Consider the following 26,763-nt stretch of genomic DNA (forward strand, 5'->3'; position numbering starts at 1 on the left):
AATTCAAACATTCAAATTCAATAACTTTTATTGCATGGGGATTTCTATGACAAAACTCAGAACACAAAGCAGCATATTAACCAAACGGAAAACAGGGAAATAATGGAGAGAGGAAGTTCCTCAAAATAGTATATATTTACCAGGGTTCAAAACTGATGAGGAAAGAGCATCACAGCAGTTTTATAATTTATTGAAAATGTTTTACAGCACTGGAAAATAATATTATAGCTTCTAAAAATCACAGATTGACTTCCAGCTAAAATATTTTGAGTTGTTAAGTGATTATTCTGTATATTATTATACAGAGTGAACAAAAATGATTTCAGCCACTGAAAATATTGAACACACACTAAAAAGCATAGAGAAATAAAATTTTCACTATTGGAAGGAAAACTTCAAAACAATTTGTTGTAGCATGGGTCATTAGGAACTCTAATTAAGGCTACAAACAGTGCAACTTTTGACATGGCAGTAAAATAGCAATTCAATCTGAGACAGCAAATTTAATTCACACATGGAAGATTTTTAGGGATCTCTCTGAAAAACCTGTTGAACAGTGTTCACAGATCTTCTTGAATGGAACTGGAGCACACAATAAACTTTCTTGGGCTGAGTAGCCATTTTACTGACAGCTGCAATCTTAATGGTCACCACTGTAGCTACAATGCTTCTCCCACATGCTAGAAAACATTTTTTGAATGTTTTCTTCCAGTGGTGTTTCATTTCTGCATGCTATTTAGTTTTTGTTGAAACATATTTGATGATCATATCATTTGTGTTCAACCTGCACAGCTCATAAAATGTCAGTCTTATCATATTACAATGTCCAACACTATTTACACCATCATTAAAACTTCAAATAAATAGATTTCCTCACAATGAGGCAATACTGTACAACCTAGAACAACTTTGGCTATGCCTTACTGTATATACAAGCAGAAACAGTTATTTTTAAAATATGTATCACAAACCAAGGAGCAACAAAGGACTTCCAAGCTGAGTTCAAACAGCACTGTTAAGTAATCTAAATTAAAAATTGGAAAACAACCAATCAATCTGCCAGTCAACCAACAGAGCAGGATTTTATTATATTGGATCATACCGTCTAACAGTGGTTCGGTGAAAGTGAGCCACTCGTATGGCCACCACGAAAGCCTGGCTTTTAATTTACAAAGCTATCTAAAAGCTAGTGTTTACATCAAGGAAGTGGCAGTCAAACAAAAATGTGGCAAAATATCCAGGACAGATAAAACCATGTGTGTGAACACTTTGTTAGCACAGGAAAATCTGTACTGCAGATTGAATGTCATAAAGAAGACTTCCAAAATAATGTCTGATGCAATGCTTCTGAACTGGTTTATACTCACACTGCTCTCAGGTTAACAACTCATATTTCAAAAACACCATCCACATTAAGGTCTTTTACACTGACAAAAACTTACTTAGCAGACTATTATACACTATGGAACTCACAAATATACAATGTTATAAAATCAACTTATCTTTAGCTATTTGTGATCCAATGTCAAATACAATGACACATTAAACCATTTGGGGCATGAACAGAGGGCTACAAGAAGCTAAAACAGATGTTGCATGACAAATGTTTAAAGAAGGCAAATATCTTGCAAACATAAGGACTTGGATTACTTTCAAACTTACTTCCTTATAGGTTGTAATTTGTTACACAAAATAAAAATTGAAGATGGTTGTCTTCTGGGTTGTAGCACCACATAGCATGGTAGAAGTTTATTGACATTTCAGAGGTACTTGCTGCCTCCATTCTGATGCTGCAGTCTATATAGACTACACAGGGCTACAACCCAGAAGACAGCCATCTTCGCACTGCTGTGAGAACCTGAAATCCTATTAAAATTAAAATTACTTTTCCCAGCCATACAATTAAGATCCAGGAACTATAATCCAACACACCACAGCCACAATAAACATTTTAACCATCACCCACAAACCACAGAAACCTACAAATGTCATAGCACTAAACTGCAGTGCTCTCTGGGTGATTAGTGGAATTCTAGTAATATACTGAAAATACCCAATGTGACCTTTGATATGGTTCTCATCAAATGTTACCATTACGAATAAATCAAATTTAGAAACAATTTCCTTAAATGCTTCAGACAGAGAAAATAAGCAATTTATGAGAATTAATGGATCATGAAACATTGAGTATTATTGCCCTATCATTTGTTGAGGTTTGATTTTGAGACATCAAATTTTGTTGCATGTTTCATAAAAGTTAGTTTATGTACACTGAGATTTTATAATAGCTTGGAGAAGGCTTTTGACAACGTAAAGTGGAATAAGATTCATACATATATTTTTTATTCTTCAAGTCTATACACAAACTATATTAATATTGATGTTAAAAATTATTAAAATTGATATAAATATTTCGCGCTATTCATCGTTTCCTCGATGTTACAATTTGCGCTATATATTACAACATGTTTCGATGTCTCAGCATCATCTTCAGGTTTTATTTTTAAAACTATTCTATATTTTTTAATGCACGCTTTTCAGTATTTGTAGATTGTAGGTTGTAGTTGTGGATGTACAGGTGAACTGACATTCACCTGATCAGACCTGACCAGCCGAGGACACACGACACATCAAACTCCTGAAATAATGAACAAATAACATAATACGCCACATAATATGCAAAAGAATCAGAAGAAAAAAGGAACATCCACAACTACAACCTACAATCTACAAATACTGAAAAGTGTGCATTAAAAAATATAGAATAGTTTTAAAAATAAAACCTGAAGATGATGCTGAGACATCGAAACATGTTGTAATATATAGCGCAAATTGTAACATCGAGGAAACGATGAATAGCGCGAAATATTTATATCAATTTTAATAATTTTTAACATCAATATTAATATAGTTTGTGTATAGACTTGAAGAATAAAAAATATATGTATGAATTGAAAACACAAACATGACGCATCTAAACTATAAAAAAAAAATGGAATAAGATGTTTGAAATCTTCAAGACGGTAGGGCTGAAGTATAAAGATAGACGAGTTATTTACAGTATTTATAAGCATCAAGTGGCCATAAAAGTGGAGAATCAAGGAAGACAAGCATTTATTAAAAAGGGAGTAAGACAAGGATGCAGCCTATTGCCCCTGCTGTTTAACTTGTATGTTGAGGAAGCAATGAAGGAAGTGAAAGAAAAGTTCAGGATAGGAACAAAGGTTCAAGGGGAAAGGATAGCAATGTTAAGGTTCGCTGATGATATTGCCCTTTTGGCTGAAAGGAAGGAAGATGAAGAGAAATTATTGAATGATATGAATAGATTACTCAGTGAGCAATTCGGCATATGGATGAACAAAAGCAAGACAAAAGTTATGAGCAGCAGCAGAAATGAGAATAATGATCCATTAAATATCAAAATTGGGAAAGACACAGTACAAGAAGTGAAGGAATTGTTATTTAGGAAGCAAAATCACAAAAGATGGCCGAAGCAAGGAAGACATTAAAAGCAGATTAGCACAAGCAAAAAAAGCCTTCTTCAAAACGAGAAGTCTACTAGTGTAAAACATTTACCTGGAATTAAGAAAGATTTTTCTGAAGTTATATGTTTGGAGCACAGTGCTATATGGAAGCAAAACATGGTCAGTGGGAAAGCCAGAAAGAAGAAGGATAGAAGCATTTGAAATGTGGTGCTATAGAAGGATGCTGAAAATTAAGTGGACTGATAAAGTATGAAATGAGCTGGTCTTATACAGGATAGGCGAAGGAAGAAGTCTATGGAAAAATCTTACGAGAAGAGATAAGATGGTGGGACACATTCTGAGGCACCCAGGATTGGTTAATTTCGTAATGGAAGGAACAGTTGAAGGGAAGAATTGTAGGGGGAGACAAAGACTGGAATATGTGAAACAGATTTTTGAGGATGTGGGCTGCAAAAAATATGTGGAAATGAAGAGATTGGTGCAAGATAGGCGAAAATGGAGGACCACATCAAACCAGACTGCTGACAAACAACAAACAATACATAAATGACAAATTTTAAAAACAAATTTAGAATAAGATAACTGAATAATGTTCAATTACCAAATCTGTACTGTTGCAATTACAAACAAGATGTCACATGATATTACAGATTTTCCAGCATTATTTGGTTACAAACAAATGCTGTTCTCTTTCATACTTTCTGTACATTATTCACACTTACACATGTTAACACGTTTAGTTCTAATGTTGTATTTGTTAAAACAATGACACAAAAATGTCCCTGAAGAAATTGGTACATATACATGAGGAAAAATATATTTTACATGCCACATTCACACACACACACACACACATATATATATATATATATATATATATATATATATATATATATATATATATACTTTTTGTGTGATATTTTTCAAAACATGGAATTACACACAGCTGGTTGTTCTGGACATAGCGTGCAGAAGTACGTGGTTTGTTTGTGTTTGCCTCCATCATCGCCCCTGATGATGGAGGCAGCATGGCCCGCAAAAATGTCAGTAAACTTCTACCAGACTTTACAGTACAAGCCAGAAGACAGCATTTCAGAGTCACTGCTGTGAAAGCCTCAAATCCTTTTTAGAACTCATTATGAGGGTTAGGTTATGTGTGCATATAAATAAAAATCACTGATCTTATTATCACATGAATCTAATACTCACTGTTATACACACATAAACAAAAGTGTAACAATCACATTAAAACATGAAACTTGCAACAGCATGACAGCCATTTGATGTGAAGTAAAGATGAATGCCACAGTATATAGTAACACATGGATATTCAACTAAAGCCAAACCAATGCTTTCATTGTGGATTTCTGAAGCAGCATTTAACATCTACTGAACTGAGCAAATAAAGACAAACTGCATAGTCTGCAAATGCACCAGCCTTTAACACCAGGAAAGGAAAAAATCACTAAAATTATGCAAAATAGCAGCAACTGTCACTATAATTGTGGAACACTTGGTGAGACAGGCTGATATTAACATGTCACACAAAAGGGGGGGGGGGGGGGAAGGACCCACCATCTTAAATATTTTCTTCTCATCTACTGCAATAAACTAATTAGAAATGGCACTGTAATCTTTTATATTACCAGCACCTTTTCTTGTACGTATAACATAACTTGCAGATATATCCTGAAAAATTATTTGAAATATATCAAACATACAAGTTGCAATATAAGAAAGAAAAAACACTGAAATCTAGAGATGTGATCTATAATACTGTTTTTAGGAAGAAAATATATATATCAACATTCTAACCTTACATAGTACCAATGTTTACAAAAGTGAGGTAAAGTTCAGAATACAGCAAAAGTCTGTTACTATGAGACTTCACAATATATACAGAAAAGACACCGTTGTAATCAATACTAATTACAGGCAAGCAGCATTTTCAATTTTTATATCTACCTCCAGAATCAAAAGGCATATAACTAGGTTTATTTCATGTAGCCATTTACATCACAAGAATTTTAATTAAATTTGTAGATATTCCAAAAACTGAAAAAGTGTATCCATCTTGCCAGCAATTTACACTTGATTCACAATATGAAAGTCAGTGTGAAGGATGATGTCTAAACAGGGTGGAAGAATGAAACAAATATGGTGTCTACATAGCATAGCAGTAACACAGTATCTCTACTGTATCTGTCAACCAACAGTCTATGTTTCAATTTGAACATAACACTCAACTGGTATACAAACTGCCACATTACTAACCTCATTTTTTCACATCTGATCACTGCAAAAGTGTATAAATATTCTGATTCTCCACAGTCAAATTGCTATGTTACACTGTCACTCCTACTTGGTCTGGCCTGTGTAAAAATGTGCAAACTTTTGAATTCACTTTCCTTTGAACTGTTCAGTCATATCAGAAACTGAATGCAACATAATACTAAACAATCAAATAAAATGGTAGTTAGCAGCTATAAAATAACTGAATACTATTCATTCAAGAGTGAGCATCAGTAATAGCAATGTGACCATTACCACTGGCAGTGAGAGGCAGGTGACCTAGAACAGCATGAGCAACTAAGCCATGCTTACAGATGTAATGTTACATGATTACAAAAAATGGTCAGATATGTTTTGTGAAAATACTGACATAATGACCGGGCCGCAATGGAAAATGTATATTTACACAAATGGAGAAAGGGAACAGAATAATGTTATATCGAGAATAGTGTTTTTGTTACAACTGAAAAATATTCCTATGTTTAATATTACTACATTAACTGTGCATATAAACTCATAAAAATTTATCATTATAGGCTGCACTTGTTACATCAGGCTTTTACTGAGTGTTCCCTCATAAAAATGACCTGAAAACAACATGTTCAATGTAGTGTAAATGTCAGTTGCTAATGTGGCAAGACTCTCTACTCTGTCTTCATCAAACAAGTACAGCTATTCTAAAACAAGGCTTCAGCCACTTAACCAGCTTATAGCAGCAGTCTTAAAATAAAACATTCCAGTGTGTTCCCTAAATAATATATTGTGATTATTTCCTTTAAACACACTGACTAATGATTAATAATCACAATATATTCATTTCAGAATACTTTATCATGCAATGTATAAATTAAATATAAAAAATAATAATAAACATGAAGTCAGAAGCTAGATAATAGTTTAGGTACCAGACAGAATGTTCAAACATGGTGGATGTGCAATAAAGGATTTAAAAAATTTAATCAAGAACGCAAAAATATTAGCAAGGGTATTTAGCTCCAATATTTTTGTGGTTCTAAAATTAGTGGTGTAAAGTCAAGCACCAGAATTAACAAGACGGGAAAGGTGTAATCTGTACGAGAAAACAGAGTTTCCACATGTTCTTTGTACCTTCACATACTGAATGCCCCTAACTGACAAGAAATGTACCATAACATACATATACTGCACAAGCATTACCTTAAGTATTATCCACATAAGTGTAGCAATAGACTGTACAGTGTAAAAATGTAATTGTATGTTTCCAGTGTAAAATTTAATTATTAACTATTATGTATTTATCTTATTATTAAAAAAAAGACAGCAATAAAGATGAAAGAGGAGCAAACTGCAAACCAATTTACTTACTTTCTACATCATCACTAAAATGTGAGTATTTATTTTGAACATTGCTTTCTTTCTTCTCTACTGATTAATTTGTTTATCAAAAACTGATTGTTCAGAGAACAGCATGTTTAAATTGCAGGACCTTTACTTTGTTTCTATAAGTACTACAAACTAATAATGCAATATATGGCCTATAATAAGTTAAAATGTGTCTGAACCTATTAATTTTAAAGAAAATGTACCTACATAAGAAAATGCCTTACTTACACTTGATCATCTTAATTAAACAACTTTTTTTAACTTTAAATACCATGAAATCATAATGTATTCCTTATGTAATGTAAATCCATAACTATAAAACCCAATGTGACTTACTTCTGTGGTAGTGTACTGGACTTGCATGAAGATAGTCACTGGATCAAATCCTGTTTGTCAAAATTCTTTTTATTTCTTCATGCTACCACCACGTTGTTTTACAATGCGAAAAGAATTACTGTACCAAAGTTACTTATTTTTTCAAAGATCTATTACCATACCTATTACACGACCCTTATGTGGCAAGAGTGCCAATCATACCTCAAACATTCATTCAACCATTCACACTGTTGATATTATTGACTGTAGGAAACTAAGAAGTATAAGTTTAGGGTAGGCCCCAATGGCATAATTTCCATACAAAATTTCATCAGAATCTGTCTAGTGATTCTCAAGTTGAATCTCGCAGACATAACAAACACGGTTAACCACACACATGTTCATTTCATGTACATAACGCAAGAATTAACAATAATCAATGGTATAAAGAGTTCTTTGATTAATCCAGACTATTATTCTAAATGTTATATTTATTAAATATACTATATAGGTACTTATGTAACCTCCCATTCTGTTCTAAACAAAGCAGGAAAGTACTTCAATGCCATACTTACTAAATACACCGCATCTATAACTAAAATACTACTTTTTTTACCATGAACATCAAATCATATTTTTATATAATTTGGTATTAAAATATAAAACAACATTGTATTTTAACAGGCCTATAACATAGTGGGTATAATATTCAATACCACACATAAAGTGATCAACACAGACGAAGGTAGGTGGCATGGAGGGAGAGAGAGATACATATGACATCTGCTTCACACTTGAAGTAGCTGAATACTTTTTATACCAAGTCTCTGAAGCTGATTGGCTCATGACAACATGTGACAGTACATGTGCACAAGTGTCCAAAAATCAGCTGCCATTGTTCATATCAGTTACTTTAGCTATGAATTAACCCTGTATGAGCACAAAATTTGCTTGTACACTGTACAACCTTACTTACTATAACTGAATGGAAACTAATGTGTGAGCACTAAACACCAAAGACATGCAAATAAGAACAATTTACTTTCCATTTTTATACGTATGTAAAGAAAGGTGTCTAATCATTAAAAATGAACATGCACCTTCCAGGCACAAAAACTGCATTACTGCACCAGGTTCTAGTTTAGTTAAGGATTCATCACTGTCTTCACACTTCCGTCAGACACGTGATAGCCTGTTCAAACAGTAGACGATCCAACCGAAATTCACATCTACAAATTCTCAGTGGATTTCACTTTCCAAGAAAGGAACGTACACATCCTAGAAATAATAAAATAAAGTTACTACTCATCTTTCATCATAACAATGACAGCTTCAGGTTTTACTTGTTTGTCTACCCACAAAAATAAAGTGAATTGTGGTTGAAGATAGCTGTCTTCTGGGTTTTTGCGCCGTGTAGTCTGGTAGATTTCCACCAACGTTTCAGAGGTCATACTGCCTCCAAGCCATTTGTGAGAAAATTCATTTGTTCACTACAAGCTTTGTATAGTTCATTTTTGACTGATAACCAACATAAAATTTTCCAGTTAACTCTCAATGTAGACAACAACACTAAATTAAAATCTGCTAAGTAGTTTCTGAGATAAAACATATGGAGTGACATATCGGCCCATTATGTGTTCATTTGATGTACTTTTTGTAAAGAACACTTACAAATAAACACTTAAAACAGATGAGCTTAAAAAAGATTGTCTTGGAATGTCATATTGTGGAAGAAATATATATTATTAAATGCTTCTGAACAAGTCAAATTTACAAGATTAGTTATGCAAAGACCGCGCGTGCGTGAGTGTGTGTAAGCAAGTCGAGTTTCTACGTCTTTACCAGAAGGAAAACATAACTGATTTTTTAATCTCCCAAAATAGACACTGCTCACCTTATGATTCCAGCATACTAGCCATCTCTACCGTACAACTACAGCCACAGCCTGTTGGACACTCTGACTCAGTCTCAAACCATGAAATCATGTGATCTGAATGTCCTCCATGACCACACACCATGCAGAATTTGGACAGACCTATGGAGAATAAAACTGTGAAGTGATAAGGCACTTCAGCAAAAACAATAAATGCTAGTTTGTTATTTAGACAAGCAATCCTACAAAATATCATGGGTACAGAGAATATTAAACAAAAAATCTCTGTGGTCAGCAGACATGTCCACTTCAAGCTAATTATTATTGTCCTGTATAGACAAAACTAAAGGAATAACCACATATTGATACATAATAGCATAACTCTTTAGCTCACTTGCTATTCCAGCGTTGGACTGGGTCAGTTATTGTTATGCTTATTATCCTTATTTAAGAAAGAGGTAGTCATATAATATTACATCTTGTGTATCCCCATTTGAAGTATCTTCTCAGGCAATTGTCATGATACTTAATGTGACATAACAATGGAAGCCAACACACCTTAACACTTCTTACAGTAAAACCTCATTATCTCCAACTGATCAAGATTAAAAAATACAAATTTCAACAAAGGAAGTTCAAATTATCTACTGTTCACTTTGGACAATACAGGTTGTGCTGTAATTGAAGCTCAATGTCAGCACTGTACCTGGCTGGGAACACTGGTTCTGAAATACTTTTTATTACAAATTTTATAAAATTAAAATATTCAATACTGTGCTTATATGTCAATATATGTACAACTGTCACAACTTAACCAGTTACTGCAATGTCATTATTTATGAAAATATAAATCAATTCACATTTATGTGATAGAGTTGCAAGTAATTCCAGAATTATTGTGGAGTCTACCTAATAAAGAGAAAGTTCTACATGAACTTTCAGTAACTTCTATGATGAGACACAGTTTTACAAAGACTAAGATAAGAACCTACATAGCTTGAACACTATCAATGCACAACAATGGTTGACTCGCTAGAAGTCTTCACTTCTTGCAAGATCCCCATGGAATGATTGAGAAAAAATCCACAAAACCTGACAAGACAGCCACCTGTGATTGAAATTTAAATTGATAATTTCCTGAATATAAGCACATGATCTCACCTCGAACTGAGAGGTTGCAGATGGAGCACTGAAAAATAAGTCTCTTGCAGACCAAACAGCCTGCCCCTCTGACTTTACTGTTGCAATACTGACACTCTGAATAAAACTCCACACCCCTGTGTATTTCTGGGGGTGTTGTCATGTACTTCAGTACCTGTAATGTTAAATACCACTAATGCTGATAACAATAAAAATCATTCAACTTAATATACAAGATTTCCAAGTCAATATTAAGCCCATACCTGTGCACGTGCATCCAAAAGGTTCCACCTGTGAAGAATTTCTGAATATGCTTTCTTGTATGTATCATATAAGTGTGAATTTTTTTCTTCAAGTATCCTAAAATGAATAGTTTAGTTACAAAAAGAACTGAACTCACTTGAAGAAAGTGTCATGCAAATGTCACCATCAAAAGTTTGGCATGCCACTCCACTATATCTGAGTGTATGTGCGGATCTTGGACTTACTTTACACTTTTCTCACTCTCTGAATCATATACTTCTGCATGTTCAACAATTGTTGATATAAATTTGAAATCATCTAATGAATCAGACCATGAATTGGAGCGATTCTGTTTGAGCATAGGGTAGTTCCAGCCCTCGAGACTCAAATCAACTTGATGGATTGTATGGTATGGAGAACCTCCAGGCTGGAACAGATAATTTCAATATGAATCATGTTCACTTACTCCATATCAAAATAATATTAAGAATGCAAATAGAAACAAGCAATACCAGAAAGTATGGGTGCATGCTACACAGCATAATGGAAAAAACCTAAACATTGCAAGTATGAGTGAATGTGTCGTCTTTAAAATAACTTCTAATGATACACCTTTAAAATATCTTATAATGATACAATGACATTAAGAATAACCTAATGCCACACACATATAGTAAAATTCTCTAAATTTCTACTTAAAATGTTTTCTATTTTGTGTTTATATTTTAAATATCCATCTATGTCTGTTATATGTATCAATACTTTCTAAAATATATTTTCTATGCATTTATTGCTCAATGATAGAGCACTGGGCTTGCATTCAAGAGGGACTTAATACAAATTTTGGCTGGAATTCTTGTAAGATTTCAGATTCTCACAATGGTGAAGATGTCAGCGTAAATCTTCTCTGTTGTAATGAATTTGAACCTTTGCAAAGATACTAACGTTTCAGAGAAATATACTGTCTCCATTAAAGATTTCAGGTTCTCACAACAGTAAGTATGAAGATGGCTGTGTCCTGGATTGTTATGCCATGTAGTCTGGTGCAAGGGCAACTGTCTGCCCTGGTGATGGAGACAGCAAGCACCTCTAAAATATGAGTAAACTTCTACCAGACTATACAGCGCAGCAACCCAGAAGACAGCCATATTCACACCATCTCCATCTTCATCTGGCCCTGAAGATGGAGACAGTATGTTTCTTTGAAACATCAGTATCTGCCAACTAGTCCACACAGCATTACAACCAGAAGACCAATAATGACAGGACTTCTTTGTGATTTCCTACACTCTTCTTGTGATAGGATAACTGAGTCATTGTATCATTCCTTTCCCCATATAAAATGTCAACATTATCAGCTGGAATGCGCAGATGACTCTTCTTGCTGTTTCACTACCCAACCAAGCACAAGAGCTGCTGCACCAACATTTGCCAACCCTTTACATTGAGAGATTAATAAATACAAATAGAATAGAGAGTTCTACCATTAAACAAACCTGATATATGAATCTATATATGTTTAATGCACACTCTTAACTGTGATTTATACGTATATCTAATTTTAACACACTCAAGTGCAGCATACATTAAACAGATTAGGAATAAGCCCAATGCCTCTATGCATGTCTCAGGGCACACATGTTCAACTGTTGTTTCTCTAAGTTTCAACAGGTTTCAGTTGTTTTATAATGTGTTTCCAACTGAGCACAATTTTGTGATGACATTCATGGTACATGCTACAGAAATAAATGTAAAGATTAGGCAAGGCATAATTTTGTTAAGCAAGAAACACTGCTCCTCAGTCTTCATACAGAAATAAAAGAAAATACCTTAAAGGAAATGGTAGGCACAGGATAACATATATTGAAGCTTATGGGCATAACAGGTAACAGCAGCCTGACCCAATACTACTGATAATGGTAAGAGATGTCCTGTATTATATTATTTACAGACAGTCTACAAATACACAACTACAAGGAAGAATTTTTATAAGGTGTACCATTTAAAATGCAAACCAACAACAATAATGTACAACCCTACAAAAATTAAATCGGAAAGAGGTCAACACCTACGTAATACTCTCTACAAACTTCCCCCATAACACCTAAGTCAAGGTCACCCAGGTTGCTAGGCCACTGCACATGCCAATTGAGCAAAAGCTGTGCAGGTGCAAAGACAGTGTATTCATGAGCATAGCACATGCTCATTCATGAACATTATTTTGCATCAAAATTGTTTGCTGCTGCTCATGAAGCATTTAGCAAAGCGCATCCTAACAAGTACCAAATGAGACAATACACCAACTGTTACGCTAATGTCACCAAAGCTGACAAATTCTGTTGTAGTTAGGGTTGCATTTAAATGGAACACTGTATAAATGCAGCCATATTTTCCCCTAATTTCCCTAGATCTATACACTAACAAATAATCAACTGACAAATACAAATAAAGCCTAACAAATTATGTAGCTCTGTTCAACACCTTCCTTCCCACCTGTCATTAAAATTTGCATCACTCATAGTGGTGTAACCAACTCATTAACACAAATTAATTCCAACTACAATACAAGATTACTTAGATAACTACAGAAACTGAATCACTTTCCATTAATAAGAGATTCATTCATCACTCTAATAAACTTACCAATTGGAAGCACATGAAGCTAAAAACTGTATGTATAAAATATTTTCCGTATATTTACTGAATGCAATGTTACACATTTGACTAATGGAACTTTGGAAACATGCAGACCAAATTATTCTTCATTTCTTACAATTCACTAACTCACTATCAAATATGAAGTTCCATCTGAAAAATGTGCATTGTAAGAAAAACTACTCTCTGAGAAAAGTGTAAAAAGCTTGTTTTAACTCTAGCGTAAGACAAAACATTAATATGCAGTAAGGAATATGTGAAATCATGCATACATACAAAAACTTTACACTTTGAGAAGACACTTAGTACCAAACGCATTTTGACCTCAAGAGGTCATCATCAGTGGCAAAAAAATTAATTCATATTAAATGATATGATATAGTATGAATTAATTTGTTTACCACTGATGATGACCTCTTGAGGTCGAAACGCATTTGGTACTAAGTGTCTTTTCAAAATGTAAACAGTTCTTGTTTATATGCATGATTTTATATATCAATACAATGCACAGTATACAAGGTTTTAAGATTTTGCAGTAAGGAATGAAGTGCAGAGATCTCTAAAGAAACACACAAAACACGTACTGTATAGTAAATAACAATTTACATATAGCTATTATTACTGAATAGTTGAATGACATCTGGAGTGGATGCCTTTTTTAACACAAACAAAGCAGTGCAAGAAAACGTGGTACAGAAAACAAGTACTGTTTACATAACTAGGCAGCCACAGAAAAATGTTCTCATGCCCAGAAGGATATCTAGAAATATCATCTGAATTGTGGTTGTTAAACATATCAAAAAACCCTCCATTTGTGTTAGTGATAAAGCACCCATACTTTACCTTGAGCCACCACTTCCCAGTTGCAAGTCGCTATAATAATAAAACAAACATATCAGTCCTAATCGAGTATTGCAGATTGTACAGCTAGAATCAATTACTTTGGAATTAAGTCAAAAATAAAAACACTTGACATGCCACATCATCAAAAGGAAATCACTTTGTGGCATTCTGAGCTGGATCAAAAGAGAATGGGTTGGAAGGGAGACAGAAAATTAAATAATATATTGATTGGAATAAATATGACAGTAATGTAGAAACTATAAAACCTAATAAGTAACTATATATTCATATTCCTGAGTAGTACAATGGCAAAACTGTTTATAGTTAAAGAATTAAATTGATAACAAAACAATTAAAAATTTTGTTAGTATGATAAAACACTCATCATTGACAACTGGAAGGGGTGCACCATTACACAAATGAAGAAATTAATTGTGATACAATAAATTCACTGCATGCAGTAAACAGCACAAGTAATCAATTCAAAAACTCCAACTGTTTTAAATGGAACCTCCATGAGCCTATCTACCATATCTGGTCAACTGAAAAATAAAACAAACTGCATTAATGGTACAGTCATTGACAAAACTGTCACATAATATGTACCTTCACTAATGATTTCTTTACACCAAAATACTGTAACCACATGAAAGTTAAATTTCTAGACTGTCCATGACTGTACAACTCATTTTCAGATGAATGTAATTTTGTCCCTAGGAACATAAGAATACATGCAAGTAAACAGTTAACAAAAATATATACTCCGAAGTGCAGAAACAATAACACAAAAGTTTTCTGCCAAAACACAGACATTACGTCAGACACAAGAAATGCTTCCAGACACCATGTAACAAATGCTCACCAGGTTAGAAGTCCATCTGAGTTGTTCCAGACCATATACAATAAAACAGAAATTAATAGTACTTTACCTGTTACTGGCATTCCACTCATCATGTCTTGCTTCTGCACATGCTTATAATATAACTTATTACTAGTTTCATACAATTTACACACACTAAACACCATACTAATTTTACCTTAATGACTGTTTAACAGTTATACATTTCTTAAGGTAAAATTTTCACAAGTTCTTACATATCCCATTATTTCAATACAACACACATACAGGTAATATACATGACAAATGAAAACAGCATGCTAGGAAAATGCATCAAGTAAAGGAAAGAAAATGTTCAAAATACCATATTTATTCCAATATCATACAACCCCTGAACAAGACATGCACTCCATTTACATACAAAAGAGAAGTTCACTGATGTCTACACCCCTCCTTATATGCAACAAGTAAATATATCATTATTTTGGTTTCTTCACAGCAGACATCACAGTCCATTAATTTGCTATGTTAGAAAATGGGCACTTGTATAAGTTTCGAACTATATGAAGACTACACAACAAATTCCAGGAACAAATTACTTGTACTTGTGCACCTTAAATTAAATGATGACATCCGATGCTGCAAGCACTTAATACTTGGCAGAAGAAGTATGAATTTTAGCATTCAGCTGTTTTTACTGCTACACCACATAACAATGGACCAGGCAAATGATCAGTAGATTAACTGTGTAACTGAGTTTCTTAACAATGAGAAAGTTCCCAGTGCTGAAATTCACTGACTCTGCAGTGTCCATGGACATGCTTGAATACAGCAATCATATATAGCAGCATGTCTGCCATTTACTGTCATGGATTTGAAAACTTCTATTCATTTGGGTACATAAAGTGACAGGAAATGTAATTGCAGGTAATTATGTAAAAACATGAACACATCAAAACATCTTGTGAAATAATTTAAAATTTTGAGGGTTGTGGTAATTGGCTTCTTAACACATTCAGTGCCATATATGGCAACTTCTAAACTCATTCATATGCTAAGCTCATGCCAAATTGTTGCTGTGTTCCAAACAATTCTTTGTAAATCCAAGAGATGTCAATCAAATACAAACATGCACAGATTGTAGAACTCAGCTCATCTACTTATATATCAATTAATGTCGCTAATTAACTAGATGGCTTACAGAACCCGAAGGTTCATCACCGAATTCAATGCCCTCCACTGTCTCGAGTTCAATAATTTTGCCCTTCAGGTATTCCCTTTTCTTATTCCTAAAGATTCTACTAACTTCACGTCTCATATTACATAGATTATCTATATTCATTTTGTTTGGGTCCTGCTACCATTGAAGTTTTGTTTGCTTCCTTCGATCTATTAATTTTGAACACTTTTCATGAATTTCAATTACTATCACTCAATTGAAAAAACTCTTATTGACAGTGTTGTAATAAATACTGGAATTTTTTTTATGTCTGGCTTATATAATCACTGACATTCTTACCCAAAAAACTATGAAATTGTGGCCAAGATTTCCACTAATTATGATCTGGAAATCAAATATTCCAATGAAAACAACACGGAAAGTGGCAAAGTATTGTCAGTGGCAGGCAACCAAAAACAGAAAACACTGAAACTAAAAATGCCAGTTTAGTAGTACATGGCAAGCATGTGTTAATTTTAAACCAGAAAAAGAAAATGAGTGAGAGAACACTAACACAGACCCCTATCTCCAAGCCCATTTTAGGTAAGAGTGGCCTAAGTGAACTAAGTATTTGACTGAGGGCTTTAAATGGCATTTAAAAGACTAACACTGAATTTGTTAAAGAATATTGTATGTTCTGGGCATTATCGAGTATTTAAGGTTATATTAGCTACATAAAAAATCTGTTTGAAGAAACTTTTCAAAGTATGAAAGCCAACCCTATCTGACCGAATAATTTAATGATATACAAAGTTTGGTTATACACTGTTCAAAAGTGAGATATGTGGTACCATTATACTCAAAGCTCATGTAAAGTTTTTAAAGGGCTAAAATGTGGCAGGCATTCAAAAGTTGTCAAAAAAGTGCTTTCTTTTGTGCCTATAAGTTGTGGAATGTTTCAATTTAATGCACTAAAAATTTACAGCCTGATACAGATATCATGACAGAAGTTCAAAGAACATATTGGCTGGTGTCGTTACTTTATGTAACAATTGAACAGCTCAATGCCTTCCAGTGGCATGTTATCACACAATTACCTGCTTGGTCAGAGAGGACATGAGGACAAAACTCTAATTTTCTTCACAACACTACCATGTCTGCTAAACATGCAAAATTGCTACATTTAAAAACCACAGAAAATAAAATGTGAGTAAGAACCACATTGGCCACTGCAGCTGATGACCATAAAGAAAAACGATGCCAATTTTTCATATTCTTAGAACAAATGAAGATATATTTTCTACAGGCATTAAACTCTTACTAACAGAAATTTAATATCTTCTATCTGTTGGTATTCAAGTGAAGCACCACTGTAACTGTGGTTATTCATGACGGATTTTTAAAGGTTATCCTTAAATCTTATGTTTTCATTTTTGGTCCTGTTGTGTCTGAATTTACTCTTTTACCCTTTCAATTTATATTCATCTTCCTCTATTATCCAGTGTGTGGACTAACAGGCACAACACATATGGACTTAAATCAGAAAGCACTCACTTTAAACCCTGATGAAAAACTGACTACATTTACTGGGGTGTTAGTGGTATTCCTTAGTTTTTCCATACAATGTGCTGATAGCTACAGGCATAAACTATGTTTACCTATTTCATTATTTAATAGCATTCTACCACATCTCATTTTATGCTGCATAACCTCAGTAATTTATAGCACTCAAACATAATTAAATAACCAACATTCTGTCTCTCCTTACTTAGAAGGTACATAAGAATGGTCCTTTACAGTCACTGTTTGCATGACAACAAATACAGAAATATAGGTTGATTGGAAAAGATGGAAAATATGTTTCAATGAACAATGGAACAACAGCAACTAAAGAGCTGCTTGTCATTAAATAGAAACACAAAAACATTAGGGTTTATTAATGGCAGGATATCACAGCTAATAATCAAAACCAATGATGCAATATTACTACTACAAATGTGCATGCCTCTATGGAAAATATAAATAATGATGTGAAAGAAAGAATTTATGAAAAATCATAACATATACCAATTTTCAAGCATAGATACTGCATAAATATTCTGTTAAAGATTTCAGTGATAGAGTCAAATCAAGAACAAGCCTTTATATGGAAGATACAGTTTATATTCTCCTGGACTGGAACTATATGAGCTCTAGAGAAAAGATTCATTCAAATATAATAATCCTCTTATCAAGAATGTTTTCAAAGATCACTGCAAAAAATATCTGGAGAATATACAACATAAGCAAAAGGTAGATCTATATCTAGGTAGATGGAATAAGGAATTCAGTTTCTTATAACAATCAATGACATGGAATGATATAAATAGGACAGTATAAAATTGGCGACTAAGGAATATTATGTTACAGCTTCTCATTCTATTCCGGGAAGAATCAGGAATTTATTCCAAACCAAGGCAATCATTACAATTACAAAGTAACAACATCCTATTAAACTGTCAAGGTTTAAAATTCTCCAAGAAAGTTAAGAAGCAGTGCAGAAGTGACTGTTTGTCACAAAACTTCAACTCTGTTAAAGTGCAACATAATTTTAATACTTACACTGACATTAACTGACTTGCTGAGCTGCTTGTTCTTGAGTGTGTCCTGATTCTCAGACCGACATCCAAAAGTACAACAGAGCATAGCTGCCATCTGAATATCAGACTGCTTGGCATAATAAGCAATTCTGAAAGTGAAATAAAATTATGAAAATTTACAAGACTAGAGAAAGAGACGAATACTTACTTGTCAGGAGGAAGACTATAGATTATAACATGTAGATGTTGGTCTTCTCAGTTGTAATGTCATATGGACTTGTAGGTAGATATCAATATTTTGGAAGAATATAGTACCTCCACCTTCAGAAGTCAACTACAAGTCCACACAGCATTATAACCCAGTAGACCAATATCAACATCTCTACTGCCACAAGTATCTCACATTACACCATCTATACTGGGATCTCTACTAAATCCATGGCACAAAGTCCTTCAGATTATAACAGGCATTAAACTAGTTTAAAAATTTCTCACCTCTTACAGAACCTGAAAGTTCATTATTGTATTCACAAAAGCCCTGATCCTTCATCCCAAGCCAGTTCTTACCCCCATATCCTACTTCGTATTCTTACTGCAGAATAAATTTTACACCACTAGTGAACAAACCAACTCAGAATTAGTTTTCATTCAACACAATTTTATTATACAGAAATATTTATTTTCATGTTCCAATTACTTACTGTAAAATACAGTATAATCTATGGCCATAATATTTTATAGTGGCTTACAATGACTCAACCATGGCCTTGCCAAAGGGATGATGTGGCCATGGTATGTCATCATCCTGGTCTGGGATAGGCTTTGTAGAAGGAGTAGCTGCTAAAGCTGCCAGAGTCCAGGCCTGCACTAAATCACGACGACCAACTAGTGCTGCTATGGCAGAATTGCGGTGACACATGCCTGGAAGATCATGGCAGTCAAACCTGCAAAAAGCCAATGCAGTTTCTCAGATACCTGGAGCATTGTGATCCACCATCGCCTGAGAAATAACAAAGCCAAGCTTCAAAACATTTCCTGTAACATTTGAAACCAAAATAATATTGAGATAATTTTAAAAACATTCTCTACCATTTTCTCTCAAAGACAGTTCTGGAAAACCAGAATGTTAAATTATTTTAATGTGCTGCTTATAAGACACAGAAAGGAATAATTACAAAAAGCATTAGAACACGTAAGCTATCTCCATGCAGCAGAGTTCTTCTTGAGAAGCTAACAGCATGAACAGCTAGTCAAGAAATTCTCCACATTTTATGGAACCTCAAAATTCATAACTGATGTTCACAAATCACACCCTTGGACCATATCCTAAAACAGATAATTCCAATTACACCATCCCCTAACACAATACTATGTATTAAGAATGTCCTCATAAGAATACACATATTTTCTGTTTGATTTTACCATTGTTCACGACAAATTTTGTATTCTACAACAGACAGTGAATTTCTTAAATTCAAATACTTTTGATTTTTCTGCAGTAAATCCTGAAATTATTGTATACTTCTTGTATCAGAAGAAATATGTGATACTGAAACAGAATGTGTAAGCAGATGAATAGATAAATACAGAAAAAGATATTGGTATTACATGTATTGGGCATGGCACAAATGGGAAACAAAAAAAAATTACTCTTGTAAAGTTCTCCGCTTTCGTGCATGTACACAAAAATACAAATTAACACGTAATTACCAACAATATCTTATACTCACACATATTTCTCCCCAAGTTCTCTGTGTATAAGGAACAGTGATGATGCATCATATATTGTAACGATTGCTCGAGAACCTTTCTTTGATGGAGTTTTGGATGCATTCTGAGGCCCCCTTGAATTGCCATGGACACCTCTTGACCTGGTTCGGGGTGGCTGCTTCTGACAAACAGTGTCATTTATTAAAAACCGAAATGAAATGAGAAAGTTGCCCCAAAAACAAGCTATCCAAATTATAACATCACAGGTTATGGAGAGGGAGAAAGAACGAAAGAAGTTGGAGGCACCAACATTTCTCCATCCTTCAAACAGATACAAAAATTTAAGTAACAGTGAACTGAAGCCAGAGCCATTCCACGTTCTGATAGAGTCTAGTAATTCTTTTAAACCTAAATAAACTCTTTACTGACAAATAAATGTATCTATAAATCCAACGATTAAGGTTACATAACTTTGTTGGAAATATTTAGATGTGAATATATGAGGTTAGTGTTTTGATAAAACTGTTAAGAACATCTACAATGACATGAACATCATTATTTCATGGGCATAAAATACATTATTAATGTAATATGGTATGTAAGTTTTCAAACCAACTACAGACATTCTCCAGATGTTTCTCTAAGGTAGTGCTTATAAGCTGTTCTGAAATAACAATGGAATTATTACATAAATACATATAAAATAAATTACCACTGATAAAAGATATCTATAAATTTGATATTCTTTGTTCTAATTTTATCCTGATTATGAGTTGTATTCATATATCAGAGTAAGATAAGATTTTCTCTTGAATTACATTTATCAAATATGAATCCTATGTTAATATTTTCTCTTTTCCTGTTGATTTCAACATGCTATTCTCATGTAACCTAATATTCTGATAATACGATAGCTGATTTATTTGAATATGTGAAATGTAGTTCATATTTATCATCAAATGCAAATTTGCTTACGAAGAATTGGAAGAACTGCTTAAAAATAAGAACCTAGAAGTCCACACAAACCAGTACAGTAATACTGTGCCCAAGTGCTCTAATCTGAAATGATGCCATGTAGGCCTATTATACATTAATGAAGTAACACATGGTGCATCAAAACACCTGTAGATTTTGTACAATTAACATAATTCAGTTGGTAAGTGCATATGTATTCATATTACAATGGCAATTCCATTAAGACAACCTGAATTCACAATACCTTCATGACTATTGTAAAGTACACCTGAGTAAACTCTATTCATGCATGCCTCCTGCTGAGCATTTTTGCAACATAACATACAAAAATACAAACTTAAAATCCAACTTTGAAATTATATATTTCTTTATTTTTGAAATTGTTTGGTTTGCACTTTATGTAATTAAGTAGGCCTAAGTTTTAACATCTCATACAGTTAAGAACATCTTCATTGACATGATGAACATCATTATTTTGCTGACAAATTTCTTTATCAAAGTAATGTACAAAATAAATTACAAACAGGTTTACTTCTGACTTTCTCTTAGCAAGGCAATGTCTACATGTCATTCTGGAATAGAAATATTATTACCATCTACATAATAGGAGTTCAACATTTCAAGACACTCACCCTTAGTGACTCACGGGCTACTGTGAACAATTTACTTAAATTTTGTGCGATTTATTAAAAGTGTTAGGCAAATATTAGCCTAATGTTCTTTCTTCCTGGTATAGATTTTCTGAGTGAATGATATTTCCTTCATAACTACTTCATTATCTCTCATCAAAACTCTTATCAGTAATACCGAACATATTAGCTTCATGGTTAGCTCCCCTGTTTCATATTCAGGAAGTCCTGGGTTCAAATCTTGGCCTAGAGACCAGCTACCCAGACTGAGGTTTCTCATGGTTTTCCTCAGTATCTGTAGGCAACTGTCAGGATAGTGCCTGAAATTATGCCACAACTGCTTCCTTCATATTTTCCAATCCATTACTCGCAGTCATCCTCTCATCCATCACTATATAGTCCAGATACTGAAAGCAGCTTTAAATAAACTATAAATAAATAACTATATCTATCAGTGATAGATGTATTTATATATTAAAAAAACATAAGAATTGTGTAACTTAACAGTTTCTGTATAAAAGCTAACAAATTTAGTAGCCTGTCAGACTTCTTCACAACTCCTACATTCTTATCATAGAAAAATGTCAATATGACAATCGTGGGTATAAATACAATGGGCAGTTGTGACATTATTTACATTTACCCTGATGACAAAGGCAGTAAGTCATTGAAATGGTGGAATGTAATTCCATACCTACTGGGCAGATCACCAGAGAACACTTTACTGGACCTGATATTTTTTGGGTTTCAGTTTCTAATGTTCTGAAATGTATATATACATACACCTCAGAACATATATATGTGAGTACATTTCCCGTTATGCCAATTTAGAACCATCATGAACCATTCTGACAACATTTCAATTTCTTCCCCAAAAGTGGCATTCCCTACATGTTACTTTGAGCATACAACATGTAGTCTGCAACAGCTGTCCACATACAGATTTTGACCTTCATTACATCTTCTACTAGTGTTGTGACTGCATCTGAGATACCAAAATTAAATGCTGATGACTGTTCATCACCATTATTACAATTTTACTTTTTTCTAAAATGTGGCGTCTATTCATCTTATCAGTCTAGAAGACTTAGAAATTTGAATGACAGTGACAATATCAGAATAAAACTTATCAGTTTTCACAGGATATTTTATTTGTGATTTTTTCCCTGAATAATTCAAATTGTATGTAGGGTAAAAATATCCAAGATTCTGGAAGAAATATGTAAACTTCTGATTGAAGTTTATCATTGGTCTATGTGCTTTCAGGTTTTAGTCCATTCATCTCCCTCTCTCTGACTTTCCAGAACTGTCTTCAAATTCTTCTTATTAGTGCCCAAAGAATCAATTATATACTAAAAATTTACTCTGTCACTGAAATTAACATCTGAATAAATTTCCTCACGGGAATCAAAAATGTTTCCAATGCAGAGGGACAGCTTATATTTCACGATAAAAAAACTCAAGTAACAGAGGAAAAGTATTACCTAAAGATAGCAGAAGCTAATGGACAATTTTAAAAAATTTAAGAAACTACATAATATAACACAATAAAAGTACAAAGCCTTCCAGGTCACAATAAAGGAGAACTACTCAGACAAAAACATGCAGACTCAATCATTAGAGGTTAAGAACATCTGACTACTTACCCTATCTTGAAAGTAGAATGATGTGATGGACACATTTGGATCCCCAGTTGGACTCTGTGTTACAGGTGGATATATGAGAGAATACTGACTAGTACTGGCAGAAGATGATCCACCAAGGTTAAAGCTGTTTAAGTTTCCACCCAATGCTGACAATGATCGGGGTGTTGGACTTTCCAAGCGTGTTGACAATCGCCTTGCAAAGGGTGGTCGTCCAAAACACACCAATATTCCTAACACAGGAATAATTTAAGCATGCACCAGGGAAAAAAATGGTGGCAGCAGCAGAAATTAATTAAAACCTTATTACAGTACATACTGTAAGCTAGTAACCAAGCTAAGAAAAATAATCTTCAGTTCTGATATAGTTTATAGCTAATAAATGCAAAAACAAGGTAAACTGTAAAAAGAATGCATCAAGTAGCTGTAGTACTTAAGTTAAAGACAATGGGCAAATAGAGGCAATGGAAGTTAAATAATTATAGACAAACTAGCAGTCTATGACCTGTTAAAGCTGATGAACATGAATGTTCAAGTATCGAGCCCTGCAAATTGTCCTATAAGCAATGTGGGCACTTGGGGGAAGAGGAGGTATAGCTCCTACTCATTCTTGATCTCGGCACTAGATAGGGGTGAGTGATCAGCATCACACCCTGACAAGGGACTGTAACTTTGCATAAAATGAGGCAAGGAAGCACTGATAAAAATGTAAGTTGTTTAAAGAGATATATCACTGCTAGATATGGTTCCCAAAACTTCTATAGTTACCTATGTGATGTAATTCAGTCAGTAGTAAGACCAGGTCAGTAAATGCTACTTAAAAATTATACTGACCGACACTGCAGAATTTAGCTCCAGATGTTCGTGGAAATGGTATGTATGCATCTTGGAAACTGCCATATATATTTGAAGACTCAAGATATGAAGAAGGCTGAGAATGGTGTAACCGTAAGAATGGTTTGTTATCTAATTCATCACTTAAAGCAATCTGCAAGGAAATAGTACATGACAAAATAATTTGAAGATAAGAATGATTCGTGACAATACATGCATTAATATTCTTACTTACCTGGTCTAAAGTTGACACAAGTTGACGTAAACATGGCTCAAGACAGGATTTATTTTTTCTCACTCTTTGTTGTGCTGTTTGTTTCAGTACCTTCAAACAACAAAACAAAAACTTATGATACTGTGGCATACAAATAAGACAGTATTATAACAACCATAAACAAACAAGTTCAAGCCTAGGTGAAAAAATATTCTTACATCCCATAATCAACTGCTGGTCTTAACAATGTAGGCTGAGACAGTAAGAACAACGGACTAAACCAAAGTGATTAAATCAAATATTTCATAGCTTTGAATCAATCATTATTTGATATTATAATAAATATTATTTTAATTATAAACAGAGAACAAATGATGTATTTTCCAACACTGTACAATATATTCTGAAAAGTTATTCTAAAACTGTAATAAACACATAAAATATTCAATAATGTAAGGGGACACTGGTGCTTTTGACGTACTGTATTAAACTATTTCGGTTCAATAGAATTAATGGTCATACAGTGATGAGCCAGTAGCTCAGGATTTTCTTGTCATTTTTTCATCAATATTCCACTGGTTAACCATTTAAAGCTGAAGCTCACTGAAAAAATATTTAAGAATTCAGTCCATACTGCAAAGAAAATACAACACTTCACCATTACAATGGAAATAACCCCTGTCTACACTGAGAATCACACAAAACCCATAAATACAAAATGAAGAGTTACTGACTGCTGAAGCACATACAACATATAGCTACCACTAGGCTGTAAGAAGCAAGGGTATCTTTACTTAGAAATTAATTTAATGTTACTCAGTATTACAGGAACAGTTCAACAAACTGTTCATTTAAGATTGAAACTCACTTTTAAAATGCCTTTAATTAGTTTAAGTATTCCCAAAATATTTCCAATTATTCCTTTATGAATCTCAGCTACACATATTCTTTATCCTTAGTCTAGATGTAGTATTATGTAAGAAAACTGCTTTTCTGCAGTTTTTAAGCTACCAATGTTATCTTCTTAGATTCCAACTGAAGCTACATCATGTTTAGCGACCTCTGAAAGTTTTTGATTTCCTGTACTGGTAATAAAAACACACAAAAACATAAGTGACATGTGACATGAAGACATTTATGTCTTCATGTAATGCAAGAGTTCTGAAGAATCACTGTGAGCCCAAATTAAACTGATCTTGTAACTCAATCTGTACTTCTCCCATACAAAATTAATTAAAATTCATCTTGCTGTTTTGTAAAATCCACGACTTCCCCGCTGTGTTCTCTGCAAGAGATTAAAGGACATTTAGCTCTTACCAGTACCTACTAATACTCAACCACCAACAATCACAACTCCAACTTAATAAATGTTAAGAAGCAGCTCTAACCCTGAATATCTTTTCAGACAAACGTAACTTGCATTTACAACAACACAAGTTTCCAAACTCTGCTCCACATATTTCAAAGAGTGGAAATTTCTACAACATTCTTTTTTCAACTCCTTTGCACTCAATGCAAACATTTAAAAGGTTAGATAATTAAAATGCATACATATGTATATACACACTTAATGAAGAATAACAAACAATACATTTATGTGGAGTACCTCTACTGTTTCTGAGCCTGTCAACAGTAGGTTGGTACCTGCAATAAATTGACATGCTCTCAATAACAAACGCACAACTGTAAAGAACACATTACACACCTTTCCACTTCAGTTTATAAAGTTGCAAAGCATTACATTTAAGAAAGAGAATTACCTTAAGCAATTTTGCCATAGTGTTGTTATCAACAGATGTTCCCTGTGCAAACTGGAATGTGGGAGCAGCACTGTAAGGGTAACTTGGAGGAAAACTAACTTGCAGGATAACAACATGTGCATTTCTTGTGGCAGTAACTGTACAGCTCCGCCTGACTGCATCCATCTGCTGGGAGATGAAAACAACTACACTTTATACCTTTTTATTTTATTAA

General features: G+C 33.7%; 1 protein-coding gene across 6 annotated transcripts in view; it reads right to left on the reverse strand.

The window, feature by feature from the left end:
* Positions 1–174: 174 nt before the first annotated feature.
* Positions 175–26,763, reverse strand: part of Wdr59 (WD repeat domain 59) — a 43,972-nt gene continuing 17,383 nt past the window's right edge. For 2 of the 6 annotated variants that reach the window (XM_022072009.2, XM_022072013.2), the window contains exons 11-23: positions 26,550–26,717; positions 24,811–24,900; positions 24,576–24,729; positions 23,745–23,974; positions 20,515–20,675; positions 19,534–19,728; positions 18,807–18,933; positions 14,209–14,238; positions 10,956–11,137; positions 10,731–10,827; positions 10,489–10,642; positions 9,349–9,489; positions 175–8,732 (exon numbers count right to left, since the gene is read on the reverse strand). In XM_022072009.2, the coding sequence (XP_021927701.1) occupies positions 9,350–9,489; positions 10,489–10,642; positions 10,731–10,827; positions 10,956–11,137; positions 14,209–14,238; positions 18,807–18,933; positions 19,534–19,728; positions 20,515–20,675; positions 23,745–23,974; positions 24,576–24,729; positions 24,811–24,900; positions 26,550–26,717 (1,728 nt within the window). In that variant the 3' untranslated portion in view covers positions 175–8,732; position 9,349. Of the gene's footprint in view, positions 8,733–9,348; positions 9,490–10,488; positions 10,643–10,730; positions 10,828–10,955; positions 11,138–14,104; positions 14,751–18,806; positions 18,934–19,533; positions 19,729–20,514; positions 20,676–23,744; positions 23,975–24,575; positions 24,730–24,810; positions 24,901–26,549; positions 26,718–26,763 lie in introns of those variants that run through there. The other 4 variants (XM_087355336.1, XM_022072011.2, XM_022072012.2 and 1 more) reach the window with 4 other exon arrangements.

This window comes from Zootermopsis nevadensis, unplaced genomic scaffold (genome assembly GCF_977971745.1).
Source record: "Zootermopsis nevadensis isolate Lab colony 2312 unplaced genomic scaffold, Znev_1.0 Znev_ptg000002l, whole genome shotgun sequence".
Lineage (NCBI taxonomy): Eukaryota > Metazoa > Arthropoda > Insecta > Blattodea > Termopsidae > Zootermopsis > Zootermopsis nevadensis.